At 38.9% G+C, this 15,284-nt stretch overlaps 1 protein-coding gene across 15 annotated transcripts in view; it reads left to right on the forward strand.

The window, feature by feature from the left end:
- CADPS (calcium dependent secretion activator) overlaps positions 1-15,284 on the forward strand; it is a 470,398-nt gene that overhangs the window by 100,522 nt on the left and 354,592 nt on the right. For all 15 annotated transcript variants that reach the window (XM_088021921.1, XM_088021929.1, XM_088021901.1 and 12 more), the window contains exon 2: positions 12,131-12,244. In XM_088021921.1, the coding sequence (XP_087878047.1) occupies positions 12,131-12,244 (114 nt within the window). The remainder of the gene's footprint in view (positions 1-12,130; positions 12,245-15,284) is intronic.

A 15,284-nucleotide genomic window follows, 5' to 3' on the forward strand; every position in this document is an offset into this window, starting at 1 on the left:
GGTAATTAAATCACTAATGCCTTTAAAATATCAGGAACACAAAATCTCATGGGAAGGAACTGAGTCAATGATCAATATCATTTTAATAAGCCAGAACTCATTTGTGGGTGCAGAAAGTTCCCTGAAACCTCTGCACAACCCAGGTAGTTTACCTTGCCATGAGATGCGGGAACTTAAAAACACTGACGGCTTGTTATGCTTTTCTGCTTCTGAATTGCAGGACAAGCGTTAGTGGCAGGATTTTCTGTTCTCCGTTGTGCAGGCTTAGGTCTGCATTGTATGTGCTATTATATTTGGGTTCCTTTATAGAAAATTTGATTCCGTGTGTGTGTGTGTGTGTGTGTGTTTAATTAATATGTTTTATTTTTTGAAGTTTTAGGTTTACAGAAAAATTGAGTGGAAAGTGCAGAGAGTTCCCATATATTCGGTATCCCCCCTCCCCACAACACAGTCTCCCCTGTTATTAGCATCTTTCATGACTGTGCTACATTTGTTACAAGTGATGAGCTTGTGGTGGTACATCACTATTATTTAAAGTCCATCGTTTCCATTACTTAGAGTTTATGCTTGTGTTTTTAGTATTTCCCAGTTGCAGAGCACATTCTGACTTTGTCCCATTTTTTCTCTCTGGAATTCTGGGTCATGAATGGAGATTGTCAGAACCAGTTAAGGTCTCCACATCCCTCCAAACATTCCAGCAGCCTGAAGAATGCCTGCCAATCAATCGTACCGTTTCTCGCTGTTCATGACCGACAGAGCAAGGTTCTTATCTAAATCAGTTTCGGTGAAGCTCCCAGTTTCAGTTTGTGAGGTGTTACATTAGAGAATCTTCCATAACCTATTCATTGACTGCATTTAGATTTTTTCAACTTCTTTTCTGGAGATAGTTGCTACTGATAAGTTCACTATTAAACCTCATAAGACTCAGAATAGTGTCTGGTGATTTGGTGATTTCATATGCTCTGCTAGAATGCTTTTAGTCTGGGTCCAGCCAAATGGAACTATCTGCTGTTTCATTTGCAATAGGTTGTTGCGACTTTATTTTTGGACAGCTCTTGTGCATGCTCGATGCTTATACTGAGAGCACCCTCTAATCTTCTTTCTTCTCGTTCTTCTTGTTCTTATTCTTTTTATTCTTCTAGTCAGCAGATTCTGAATTATAAATTGACAAAAGAAATTCTTATCGTGTCCCCACAATAAGGCCCCACACTTTCTCATCTGTCTTTCTCGACTCTCCCATCCTAGAATCCCTGTCTCCTCTCTTCTCCCACTCGCCCTGCCACTTCTTCTTCTCCTGACTTCTCAACCAACTGAGATTCTAGACCCTTCAAAATCTTCCTCCCCTCAGATTATCACAGCCTGCGGGAAACATGGTCCTGATTCTGCAATGAACCTGAGAACTCATTACTGTTCCCTGATCCTGCCTGCTTTCAAATCCTCGCACTCCCTTGCATCAAACACTTCCGTGGTTTCCCATCCTGCTCAGAATGAAACCCAGACTCCGCACTTGGACATACAAGGCCCTGCACCTACCTCTCAAGGATCCAATTATACCACTCTCTGCCTGGCCAGCTACCTTGCAGCATTAATAGCTGGTCAGGTTCATTGATTCACCGATTCACACTGGTTCTCAGAGTGTGGTCTGTAAACCCCTGGGGTGATATTCCCAATCATACTAAGACATTACTTCCTTTTTCCCCAACTGTATTGACATTTGCACTAAAGATGCAAAAGTAGTAGTGAGTAAAACCTCTGGTGTCTTGTGCAAACCAAGGTGGTGGTGCCGGACCACACTCATCATTGTCCTCCTCATAGCCCTGAGCTCACTGTTCAAAAACCGTCCCTGAATACTCCTCATGATAAAGCTGTAGAAATTAGCTGTGTTAAATTTTGACCCAGAGTGCACATTCTTTTAATACTTTGTAGAATGAAATGGTAAATATACATCAAGCACTCCGCTGTATAACAAGGGGCAGGCAGTGGTTGTCTTATGGAAACGGACTTGTGTTATTGAGTTGTCAAACCGAACTAGTCTTTTTTTTTTTTCCTTAATGGAAAAATTTTACTTGAAAGAACAACTGACAGACAAACAAAAAGGTTATTCAAACTTAGGCATTTCCCAGATGTTTTCTGGAAAATAAATGAAGGGAGCCTGTAAGGGAGCCTGTTAACTTCAAGAAAAACAGCTAACAGTATTTTCTGCCAATGATAAAATTTGAGCTTTCAATCCACCACTATAAGCTTGACAGTTTTCCAACCCCCAAAGACTTTTCTTGTGATGCCAGTGGTGATTTTTAAGTGATATGATATTTTACATGTTGTGTAATGAAATATGTCAATATTTGGAATATTTGCATAATTCAATGAACTAATATTTTCCATATGACCAATGTATGGTATTTAAACAAAACATGCATGGGTAAAAGAGTCTTTCAAAAAGCAAGAAAGACCAGTGAATTTTAAGGTAATAGTTCATTCCTATGGTTTCCAATTTCATACTCCAACTAACCCTTAAGAAAATATCACTGGTTGAGCATTGGTATCATATCAAAGAAGATTCTCCACATCTAACTGAACGCTTATTAAAATATGTCTCCCTTTTCCAGCAACATATCTGTGGGAAGCCAGTTTTTTTTTCACATATTTCAACCAAAACAGCATATCACAACAGATTGAATGCAGAAACAGAGATGAGATTCCAATAGCCTTCTATTAATCTCTGAAGGAGATTTGCCAATACTATGAAATGGTGACATTTCATTTCACTAATATTTGTTTTGGAAAATATAGTTATTTTCATAAAAGTGGATTGTTTAGATTAAATGAGTAATGAATTTATTTCTAACGAATTAATAAATACTTTAAACTTCCCAGTTTTAACATCTATTACGGTACATATCAATAGACATAACTTGTATAAACAGAAGCTCTTTGTAGTCTTTAGTAAATTTTAAGAGTGTAAAGAGACTTGAAACCAAAATATTTGAGACCTGCTGCCACTAAAACACTTCTTAATGAGGACTCTGGGCCTAAAACTCCATGTTTGACCATCTGTCAGAAGAATCTAGGTGAATATTGCCCAAGTGTCTCCAAATTAGAAGAGTATATTGTTGTTGTTGTTGTTGTTTTAAATTACATGTATTTTGTTCTGTGGCAGGACATGTGAGCCAACTTTCAGATGATCTTCGGTGTGTGTAGGGATCTCTTGCTCCTGTTCTTTTCCCCATCTCTATCCGTTTTCTCCTCTCATCCCATCTCTAATCCAACTGTTATCCTGACTTCGTTTCTAGATTCAGTTTTCTTAATTTTTTTTCTTCTTCTACTAAATAATTTTTTTCTGAGAGAATCCCAGCATAGCCAATGTTTCATGTTGTTTACAAGGCCACTTTCCTTTCGGTCATAGAACCCTCTGTTGTTTCTTTCTTTTTTTTTTTTTAAGATTTTATTTATTTATTTGAAAGAGGATGAGAGAGAGAGAGAGCACATGAGGGGGGGAGGGTCAGAGGGAGAAGCAGACTCCCTGCCGAGCAGGGAGCCCGATGTGGGACTCGATCCTGGGACTCCAGGATCATGACCTGAGCCAAAGGCAGTCGCTTAACCAACTGAGCCACCCAGGCGTCCCCCCTCTGTTGTTTCTTTTCCGAACAAATTGGTCTTTAGGAATAACCTGGCTAGTGGGTCTCTTTATTACTTAATGAATTAAAAATTCAGAGTTAGTTTTTAAAAAGCAGTAACTAACTTAAAGATATTCAGTGGCTGCTAGTCTAAAAAAATTTTTTTTAAATGAGCAAGAACTTTTGTAGTAGATTTTAAATTCTTTTCTAAAGAAGCGCTTCCTAAAATGTGGTAGATGTATGCAAGGTGATAGTACCTATCTATTTTAACTATAGCTAGCACATAAAGCCTATGATTTCACAGATATTATTCCTTAGAACAAGTTTCAGTTAAAAAAAATGAAGTGACTTGCAATATATTCAAGGCAAAATATAAAGTAAATCGAAGTCTGGTTGGTATATGGAGAGGGTGTTACTTGAATGGCTGAATTTGGGGAAACCATGTTGCAAAGAGAAGTCCCAGGTTATAGCTTATTATTTATAACCTCTCCCATCTTTAGTATTTTTGCCCCTTCAACTTTCACTGCAGAATGAATCAGTGATAGTTTCCCATGATGAAGACTTTCAGATGGATTTTTTTTTTTTACTCAAGCCAAATGAATGAAACTCACTTAAAACACCTTTTTCAGAATATATTATGCAAATTTCCATAATATAGAAGGTGAAGAGAATTTTATGTAAATAAGTAAATACTTGGTTAGGATGATACAACTTCTAGATTTCCTAGACTCAAGACTTCATTTAGGCGAGACAGTATTTTAATCTAGTTGTAGGAAGAGGATATTTTATTTTTTAATAAAATTAATGGACCAGTATATATTTAAATTTTTGATAAGCTTTAAAGAAAGAAAATTAAATAAGCGTTGCTCTTAACTCTCTAGGCTAAGTTCGGTTTTCAAAGCACTTGTTGACTTAACGTTCCTATCAGCTTTCTATAATGAAGTAGCGTTTTAAAAACTACTTTTCTCCCAAATAATGATTTCTTCCTTAAAAAGAAAAAGCACACAGAGAAAGACAAATACCATATGATCTCACTTATATGTAGAATCTTAAAAAAAAAAAAAAAAGAACAAACAAATAAAAAAAAGCAGAAACAGACCCACAAAGAGAACAAACTGATGGTTGCCAGAGGGAGGTGGACTGCAGGGATGGGCAAAATGGGTGAAGGGGAGTGAAAGGTACAAGCTTCCAGTTATGGAATGAATAAGTTGGGGGAAAATGTACAGCATAGGGAATATAGTCAATGGTATTGTAATAGTGTTGTATGGTGATAGATGGGAGCTACACTTGGGGTGAGCACAGCATCAGATACCATGTTGTTGAATCAGTATGTTATACACTTGGAACTAAAATAACATAGTATGTGAACTATACTTCAATTTTTTAAAAAAGGAAAAGCATAGCTCATGTTATTAGATTGTAATATACAATACCGACCTTATACGTTAGAGATGGATTTCAGTTATGGGTATAACAGGAACATCTCCTTATACCCAAAACAACTTCCTACTATCTATTGCCTATGCTTAGAATGCTACCATTTTAGATCCATTCTTTTAGGGTAAATATTCCTTCTCCCTCTTTTATAATACGGTTGCTGCTGTGATGGGAGGCATAGTAAGCGATACACACGTTAGTATGAATACTTTCTTCTATGCCTAGAGAAAGCTCCAGGTAGCTATTGGGAAAGCCTTTGGGTGCAAGTAGAAGGAAACACAGTGATTTGAACTAAAAAAAAAATGACGCATTTTTTCTTGCATCATAAGAAGGGCAGAGATAGGTGTTTACAAACATTTGCTCAACCCCTCAAAAGCGTAAGGGCCAACATCTCTACGATGCTCTTGGCCCAAGGAAAGGGTTATATCAGCAGCAGTTTCCTTTTTATAAGGATTTTATTCAAAAACTTTTCCAGAAGATCCCCAGTAGCTGTCTGCCCCTGTTGCATGTCTACCTATAGCTGGAAGGGAGATGGGAAAAGAGTATTTGGCTTTTCAGCCTCTCAAATGGAAGGAGGACCAAGGAGGAGGGGACAAAGAATACCAGCAGAAATTTCAGAAGAAATTTCAAAATATTGAATAAACAAAGGGGAAAAAAGCATTGAAGAAGATAAAAGATCAATGAAAGGAAAAAGGCAAAACCACATCATAACAATAATACTTCTTGTCATTGTTTTTATTAATCAAATCCTGATTCTATGCCAGGTACTATGCTATCTGCCTTACATACGTGATCTCACCCGGTCCTCACAAAAGCCCTGTAGGGTAGATAAGATCTCCTATTTACCAAAGAGAAAACCAAAGTTAACTACTTGCCCAAAGACTTGTGTTAAAGCCAGGATTCGGCCTGTGCTTGCCCTGATTTTGGCACTGCCTCTCCCGAGACCAGCCCCTAGGACATGCGGTTTCTCTTCCGGTTATTTCCCAGGTCGTGCTTCTCCAGAATGTTCAGTACATTACAAACTGCCTGAAATGCAGTGAGAATTTTCAGGCCCTGCTTAATGAGGTGGACTGAGCCCAGAGTGCTGGACTAGTGCCAGCAGAACGTGCTGCAGCTCTTTCCTCTGAAATAATCACCTTTCATCTTTTCAGGATTTCTGCTCTTGGAACTCATTACTTCAATTCTGAATTCTGATCTGATGCACACGTGGCTTCTATACATACTGAGTGCTTTTAGATGGATTTCTATTTTAGGAGCGTTCTCTTTGTAAGTGGCCCATAGAAGCCTGTTTGTCTATTTAGAATTGTCCTGTCAGCTACTCGGGACCAATTATTTCAGTGTGTTCATGCAAGGTCACCTTCAGTGTTCAATCCTATCTAGGTCGGTTAACTGTAAACCAGACATAAATCCACAGATTAGTTTTTAGACTGGCTATTTATGTGACCTCCTAAGTGAGATTTTCATTCACTCATAGAGTCCTCAAAAGGATGCTAAGGAATCAAAGATGAATATGTGATCCCTGACTACAGTGTAAGGAAACTGAGAGCTAAGATTGTGCCTTGGTCATTTCCTATCTCCAGAGCCTAACATGGTACCTGGTATACATTAAACACTTGATAAGTTCAAGTTGCATTCATTCAACAAATATTTGGTTAGAGCCCATTATGTGCTAGGCACTAGAAGCACAGCAGTAAACAAGATAGATGTGGGTCTTGTATACATGAAACTTGTGTTCTTATGGGGAGAGAGGTAATGAAAAGCAAGCACATTTTAAAATAAAGAAATAAGGTCCAAATGTCCCTCAACAGGAGAGTAGATAAATAGTGGTAGAGTCATAAGATGGAATACTTAGCAATGAGGATGAACAAACTATTGATACCCTCAACCACATGGCAGAATCTCATAGTGCATGACTGCACTGACATCAAGTTCAAAACCAGGCAAAACTCATCTATGATGGTAGAAGTCAGGCTGGTGGTCAGCTTTGGAGAGGGGCAATGATATGGGGGACATGCCAGGAGCTTCTGGGTTCCAGGTAATGTTCTTTATTTTGATAGGAGAGTTGGTTCTATTAGAAAGTTCACTTTGCAAAGATTTCTCAGGCTCTGTGCTTATGACATGTATTTTTCCATATGCATGTTATAATTCAACTAAATAAGCATATCTTCAACAAGTTAAATACTGACTGTGATAATGGCTGTAAGGGCATTGCATGGGGCCCAGGTCACTCTGTTAGACATTAGCTCTGGGGAGTACTACTGTAGATAGGGTGGTCAGGGAAGATTTTCCTGTGAGATGCTTAGGTAGGCTGAGCCCTAAGGGTGAGTAGGTGGCAGCCATGGGGAGATCAGGGGAAGAGCATCCCAGGCAGGGGGAATGGCAAATGCAAAGGCTCTAGGGGAAGAAACACTGGGGCACACTTGAGAAAGAGAACAGAGGCCAGTGTGGCTAAAGCAGAGTAAGTGGAGAGCAGAGTGAGACAAAACAAAGCTAACATTAGACAGAGGCTACATCATGCGGGGCCTCAAGGCCATTTAGTTTATGGTCTGCTCTGTATCATTTGACTCTTCTTTTGTGCCAGGCAGTGTGCTAAGATCCTTAGGCACATCCTCCCATGTTCTTTTTATCTTTCCAGCAACGCTGGGAGTAGGTCTTAAAATCCCTATTTTATACATGAAGAACTAAGGCCTGGGGAAATTCGTTGGCCCAAGGTTACCCTTGAAAATGAGTATTGTCACTAGGATTTGAATCCACATCTCATTGGCCCCAAGGCTGTGTTCTCATCTCCTGACTCCTGACCCTGCCTCTGAGCACTGACATCTAAATAAACTTCTACATGTACCCTTAGGACTGTGAATAAAATCATGAGGAAGTAGCCAGCTCTACCCAGGGAGTTCTGGGAAGGAGCATGTGGGCTGGATTTTGAATACACATCTGGAATTTTCCCACAGGCATGCTTTCTTGAGGGAACAGAATGTGTAAAGCCTCAAAGCTGAGGATTCATCACCATAGCAGCTCCTGTTTACTGGTCCTTCGTGCTGTGCCAGGTTCTGCAGTGAATATTTCACTTATTTCCAGTTAATTTTCACAACAGTCCTGTGAGGTCAGCATTGGCCCTGTTTTACAGATGAAAAACAGAGGTGTAGAGAGGTCAGTCATTTGCCCAGTGAGACACAGTGAGTGGGGTGACTCAGTAGATGCTTTGCTTATTTAATTAGGGGTGAGAAAAATAGTGAACGTGGACTGGCAGGTGTCGAAACCCAGACATAAGCATAGCTCTGCCTCTGGAATCTGTGCCCCTAACTCTCCAACTGAGAGCTTGAGGTGTTCGGGGAAGTGGGGGGTGTTTTGTAGGGCTTCTCGATGGATGTTCTCCGAATTTGACCGACATTAATGTTCCTGAGGGCCTTCTCCTTTTAAGCATTTTATAATACTGTTTTTTCCTCTCCATCTAGACTGTGAGGCCCCTGAGGACAATCCCTAATTTCTTTGGACTCCCGGTTGCCTTGTGCCTCTCTCCCTGTAAGATCAAAGGTTAGGTTGCTTTGTTGTCCACTGAAACCTCAGGGCATTGGGTAGGGCCAGGCAGGTAACAGATGCTCTGTAAATGTTCCTTGAAAAACTGAGCACTCTGCTTACTTAACAAAGGTTAGAGTGATAATGGATTTGGCTTGGGTCAGCAATCAATCGTCACCATTCAGATGGTGTGTGCTTACTTTTATTTCAATTACTTGAGATTTAAGGCAAAAGCAAGGTGTGTTGGTGGCCACTCCCTCTCCTGCTCCATTACCTCACCCCGTCCCACCCCCAAAATCATGCAGAGTTGGTATTGACCTAGTGTTGGAAAGAATTCTGAATGTAAATTCTGTGAGATGCTTGGTTGGTACTACGCTGTGAGGATTTGTGACTTAGGCCAGTTGAAGCTGGCCTTCTTCAAAGAAATTTATGTTATGGTGCCATTTTTATGAGAAAATCAACTGGTGCCTAATAATTCAGTTGAAATGTTTTCAAATGCATACAAATAACTATGATTTTACTGTTTAACTTCAGCAATACCAGTATCTCTGGGTCAGACCAGGAAAGCCTATGTGGCTTAGCAATGGGATCATTCCGTGCTCTAGGCCTGGCTGTCCAATGCAGTAGCACCAGCCACATGTGTCTGTTGGACACTGGCAGGGTGGTGATTCTGAATTGAAATATACTGTGGGTGTAAAATAACACCAGATTTCAAAGATACAGTACAATGTTAAGTGTACTGTTAAGAATGAATGTTAAATGTCTCATTAGTCATTTATGTAATAATTATATGTTGAAATAATATTTTTGACATATTGACTTCAACAAAGTATATTAATATTTATTTCCCTTGTTTCTTTTTACTTTTTAAAATGTGACTTCCAGAAAATGTAAAATTATGCATGTGGCTAACCTTGGACAAGGGTGCTCTAGAACGTGACAAATACCAATCTGATAAAAACCTACCTCTTTTATATCTGCCCCTGACTTCACTAGTCCTACTTTTCCCAAAGTTACAAAATTAGCTAAAGCACCTCACCTCCCATCTCTGTCCATTCTCAGAACTCTACTTTGTTTCCTGATTGAGTCAAAACTCGAGCCAGTCTTCAGTTTCCTATAGTTCTTAACATTATTATTTCCTAGCAGGACTGGTATTGATTCTAATGATGAAAGCACTTTAAATGTATATAGAAACTCATAATTTTTAAAAAGAACCCATATTATGTTATCAAATAGCTATAAGTATGCCAAGGCAGTAATTAGAATTATCACCATTTTCCAAGCGAGAAACCTGAGGATGGTATCACATTTCTTTATTTAAACCCAGCCTTATTCCAGAAGGGCTTTTAACCCTCTGGCCAATTCAGAGAATGTAAGTGGCTTTTTCAAGATGGCAGAATGGTTGATAGAACTGGGACCGGAATGATCTTCTCACTCTTTCTTCTACAGCAGTCGTTCTCAGACACAGCATCCCGTGATTAGTTTATAAGGTGTAAGTTTTTATAAATAATAATAAAAAAGCAAAGTTTTTAGCTGACTTTCCTTTTATATAAATTAGAACAGATTAAAGGATATTCAAAAATAATTTCTCTTGCATACACTGCACTCATTTATTCAACAAGGGCTTATGGAGTGCCTGTCTTACATAAAGCACTAACCTGGCCCTGGGGAAACATCGATGAGCAAATAACAAGAGAGACATATCATCTAACAGATTTAATCATAAGTAACAAGTAGTTAGAAGAAAGGGCTGTGGAATCTACTCCTTAACAACTTTCAAGTATACAATACAGTACTGTTCATTATAGTCACCATGCTGTCCATTAGATCCTCAGAGCTTACATCTTAGAGTTGGAAGTTTGTATGCTTTGTTCAGCATCTCCCCATTTCCCCCACCCCTCAGGCCTTGGCAGCTATCATTCTACTCTCTATTTCTATTAGTTCAACATTTTTTAGAATCCACATATAAGTGAGAACATACAGTATTTGTTTTTCTCTAACTTATTTCATTTAGCATAATACCTTTTAGGTCCATCCATGTTGTCACAAATGGCAGGATTTCTTTTTTTTTTTTTATGGCTGAATAATAATCAAGCGTGTGTGTGTGTGTGTGTGTGCGTGCGTGCGTGCATGTGTATCACCTTTTCTGTATCCACTCATCCATCGATGGTCACTTAGGTTGTTTCCGTGTCTCAGCTATTGTGAATAATGCTGCACTGAACATAGGGGTGGCGCTATTTCTTTCAGGTAGTGTTTCCCTTTCCTTGAGATACATACCCCGAAGTGGAATTGCTGGATCATATAGTACTTCTATTTTTAATTTTTTGAGGAAACTCCATACTGTTTTCCCTGGTGGCTGCACCAATTTACATTCCTACCAAGAGTATGGAACAAGGGTTCCACTTTCTCTCTCTATTTGCATTTCCCTGAGAAGTGATGTTGAATATCCTTTCATGGCCTATTGGCCATATGTATGTCTTCTTTGGAAAAATGTCTACTCAAGTCCTCTGCCCATTTTTTATTGGATTTTTTTTTTTTTGCTATTATATGAGTTCCTTATATATTTTGGGTATTAACCCCTTATCAGGTAAAAGGTTTACAAATACTTTCTCCCATTCCATAAATTGCCTTCTCATTTTGCTGCTTGTTTCTTTTGCTGTGCAGTAGGTTATTATAGAGATGTAGTCCCACTTGTCGGTTTTTGTTGTTGTGGCTTGAGCTTTTGATGTCGTATCCAAAAATTCATTGCCAAGACCTATGTCAATGAGGTTTTCCCCTGTTTTCCTCTAACAGTTTTACAGTTTGGGGTCTTACATTTAAGTCTTTAATTCACTTAAGTTAATTTTTGTGAGTGGTATAAGATAGGGGTCCAATTTCATTCTATTGCATGTGAATACCCAGTTTTTCCAACATCATTTATAGAGTAGTGTATCCTTTCCCCTTTGAATATCTTGGCGCCCTTGTCAAATAACATTGCCTGTATATTCATGGGTCTATTTCTGGGTGACTGTTTTTATGCTAATACCATACTGTTTTGATGACTAGAACTTTATAAAGCAGGATATTTCAGATGACCTGAGGGGCCTGTGCAATGATGTGTTAAACGACCATCTCTCGTGAAAAAACCAAAAATTAACCAAGAAAAACACCTGACTTGTAGCACTTGCCAATTTCCATGGTGTAAATACTCTTATCCTGACTGATACCTAGCTTCCAATAAGATATCACCGAATGTAGAGTTGGGAAGTAGTATATGGTAGCACCCGTTATATATCATTTCTGCCTTACAAATACAATAGATGTTAGTAACTTCAAAAGCACAGGTAATGCTAAAATAATCAGGAAGCAATGAATTTTGAGTATGTGTTACCTTTATTTTCAATATCATTTATTTAACTGTAATTTATACTATTTTTTAGTAAACTCGTGAAAATGTAACCATCAGCTCCCACACGCCCAAACAAGTCAGCTCTAGCACACCAATGGGCCTGTCATCTTCCATGGAATCACGATCCTTGTCTGGAACAAGTCTTCACTGTTCCCTCTTCCTCTGTTCCTTACAGATCAGCAAACAGCAGCTGCAGACAGTCAAGGACCGGTTTCAGGCTTTCCTCAATGGGGAAACCCAGATCGTGGCTGATGAAGCCTTCATGAATGCCGTCCAGAGTTACTATGAGGTAAGACTCACCATGCAGAAGAATGTCAAGACTGCTCAAGTCTGAAGCCCAGAATTTCCAGACTACTGTTCAGTGGAAACAGCAGCCTTGGCCTCCTACAGGACCATCCCTCCCAAGGCAAAAGGGTTGATGACTGGTTACAATTTTAAGAAATAACAGCATTTTGTGTGGAGAAAACTAAAATCGAAGCCACTGGTTTACCAACTAAACAAGACATTATATGCAAAACACTCAGCACATTGCCTACTTTATGTATGATTTCTTGTTTAATCTGTACAACAGTCTCATGAGTTAGGCCCTGATATTATTTCCATTTTACCAGTAAAGCAACTGAGGCTCAGAGAGGTTACGTACTCCAAGTCACACAGCCACAAGCTAAGATTTGAACTGAGTTGGGAGCTTTCCCCTAGCAACCGTACCCTTTGTAAAGGAGGTTAACATCTCCTAAGATGGTGCCTTCACTAGCTTCCTTGTTCTTTCTATTAAAATGGTGCTGTGAGTTATTTTCTATAAGTTAGAACACCATCCAAAGTATAGTACTCTTCTCAAGAGAAAATCTGTAAGTGAGACAATATATCCTGAATATATATCACAAGTGAATTTTCACCTCTAGACCTCAGAGGTTTATTTATCAGTAAAGTGATTTTGGAATTAGTATATTTAAATTTTATAATTATTCTTCCATAATGTGCACATTGGCTATTGTTTATACATTATCAATGAGGTGGATATGCCATACCTTCTTTTGGGTCATGGTAACCTGATGTGCATATTTTTAAAAGTTTATTATATGGTCATTAAAAGACATTTTACTTTATATTAATCTTTTTTTCATGTGAACCAGATATTCTCTGTATTTGGAGTCCTATGCCCCAAATGTTATACCCATTGCCAAGGCTAGATTAAAACCACTAGAAACCAACCCCCACTCATTGAAAAACTTGTGGCATCCTGCCATATGCAATTCAAAGTAATAACAATAAACTAAAGTAAGTGTAAGGGAATCCAACAAACTCTGATTTTTTTTCCCATAGGATCACTTCACTGATTTTCTTACTTTTTTCCTTTCTGTTTTTAATTATTAGGTAGCAAATTATCTCAAAACAAAAAGATTGGTGCTCCCGCTTCAAAGATGCTCCAAACACATGCTTCTGCACATTGGGCACTTCAATCCTTGATGGACGCTTTAAAAATGTTAGTTGATTGATTCAGTAAAACTCTCCTTCCCACTTGCTGAAGTACTTGGCTCTTTTCACAGAGAGAGTAGAGCAAGACTGTAATTAGATCTTGTGCAAATACTATTGACTGGTTTGCTAATTAGTGCTTAATAGTAAACAGCCTTTGTCTCTATGATGTTTGCTATGTCCAGCCGCAGACTCATTTTACACGTTTTCTCAATGAAATTTCTATTTGGGTTTGTTTTAGAAGTCTGGTTTATTTTTATATTTGTCAAATTTAAGCTTTTTGTTTTCATTTTACAAATAGTATTGATATTGTCAATAAGTGTCAAACTTACTTGTTTATCAGATGTGGTACAATATTTCATTTGAATTTAACAGAAAGTGGAAATGAGATTCAGAACCATGATGACGGTATGGCAATGAATAACTTGAATATATATATATATTTTTTAAAGATTTTATTTATTTATTTGAGAGAGAGAGAATGAGAGATAGAGAGCACGAAAGGGAAGAGGGTCAGAGGGAGAAGCAGACTCCCTGCTGAGCAGGGAGCCCGATGCGGGACTCGATCCCAGGACTCCAGGATCATGACCTGAGCCGAAGGCAGTCGATTAACCATCTGAGCCACCCAGGCACCCTTGAATATATTTAACTGAAGATTTTGTTGAGAAACCGCCAGGGAATGAAATTAATTCTCCCCCTTTTCTCAAGTTCTAAAGCCAGTTCAGACCAGGCAGAACCTCACCAATAATTCTCCATGTTTGGAGTTATTCATCAGTTTATAAATTTGTAGATTGCACATCTTAATTAGAAAGCTCATTTGACTAATGACATAAATTAAAAGAAAGTGCCATTTCTATCTATTAATTAACTTTGAAAATTAATAGTCATCAATGTGCTAATGAGTCTCTGGAAATTACCATTATATCTATAGTGATCCTGATATTTTTTTCTACAGTGGCTAGTTTATTTGAAAGAGGCTCTTTTTAGTTTGGTGAGAATACAGACATTGTGAAATCACTGAGTAGTTAATATTAAGATTTGAGTAACAGGAAATAATGTGTGGTATAAATTATTTACTGTATTCATTAGTAAACTGTAGATTCTTGGGATGCATGTTCCTGGGAAATCTAATCCTCTGAAGCAAAGGTCCCCAATCAAAGGATCAAAAGTAACACTTTCCTTGGGAAAGCTCCAAGTTTGTTACTCCTTTTCTCCCTCTCACTTCACTCTTGGGCAGTGGAGAAGCTAGGGTTTCTTTCTCTACCCTCCTCTAGGATCCGATTGCTTCCCTGTCAATATCTGTCTTGGTCAAGACTCTTTGGATTACAAGTGGCAGACACCTAGGTCAAACTGGCTTAAGTAAAAAATGAGATTTATTTGCTCAAGCAACTTAAAAGGCCAGGAATAGACCTGGTTTTAGCTGTGGCTGGATTCAGAGACTCCAAAGATGCCAGCAGGATGGGTATCCTTCTCCCCACACCCCAGCTTTGTTCTTCCCTGTGTTGGCTTTATTCTTGGGCTGGTTTTCTGCATGTGGAGGATCCTGGCAACTTCAGGCCATGCCCTACCAGCTTAGCAACCGCAGGAGTGAAGAGAATACCTCTTTGCGGAGAGTCCCAGAAAGAGGCCTCAGGTCACTTGGTTAGGCTGACATGGGTCATGTGTCCCTTCTGGAGTCAATCACAATGGATGGAGGGTAAACTAGACCAGGGGATCATTGCTAGGAGAGATAACACCTCTGGAGGCTGTGAGCAGGTGCAACCACACTAGAACCATCTATAGTGAAAGTACAGTGACTTTTCATTGAGAAATGAGGGTGCTTTTTACCAGAAGGGGGAATGTATGCTTGGCAGGCA

The sequence above is a fragment of the Eumetopias jubatus genome, unplaced genomic scaffold, assembly GCF_037043125.1.
Source record: "Eumetopias jubatus isolate StellerSeaLion01/CBP00866 unplaced genomic scaffold, mEumJub1_p1.0 scaffold_1, whole genome shotgun sequence".
NCBI lineage: Eukaryota > Metazoa > Chordata > Mammalia > Carnivora > Otariidae > Eumetopias > Eumetopias jubatus.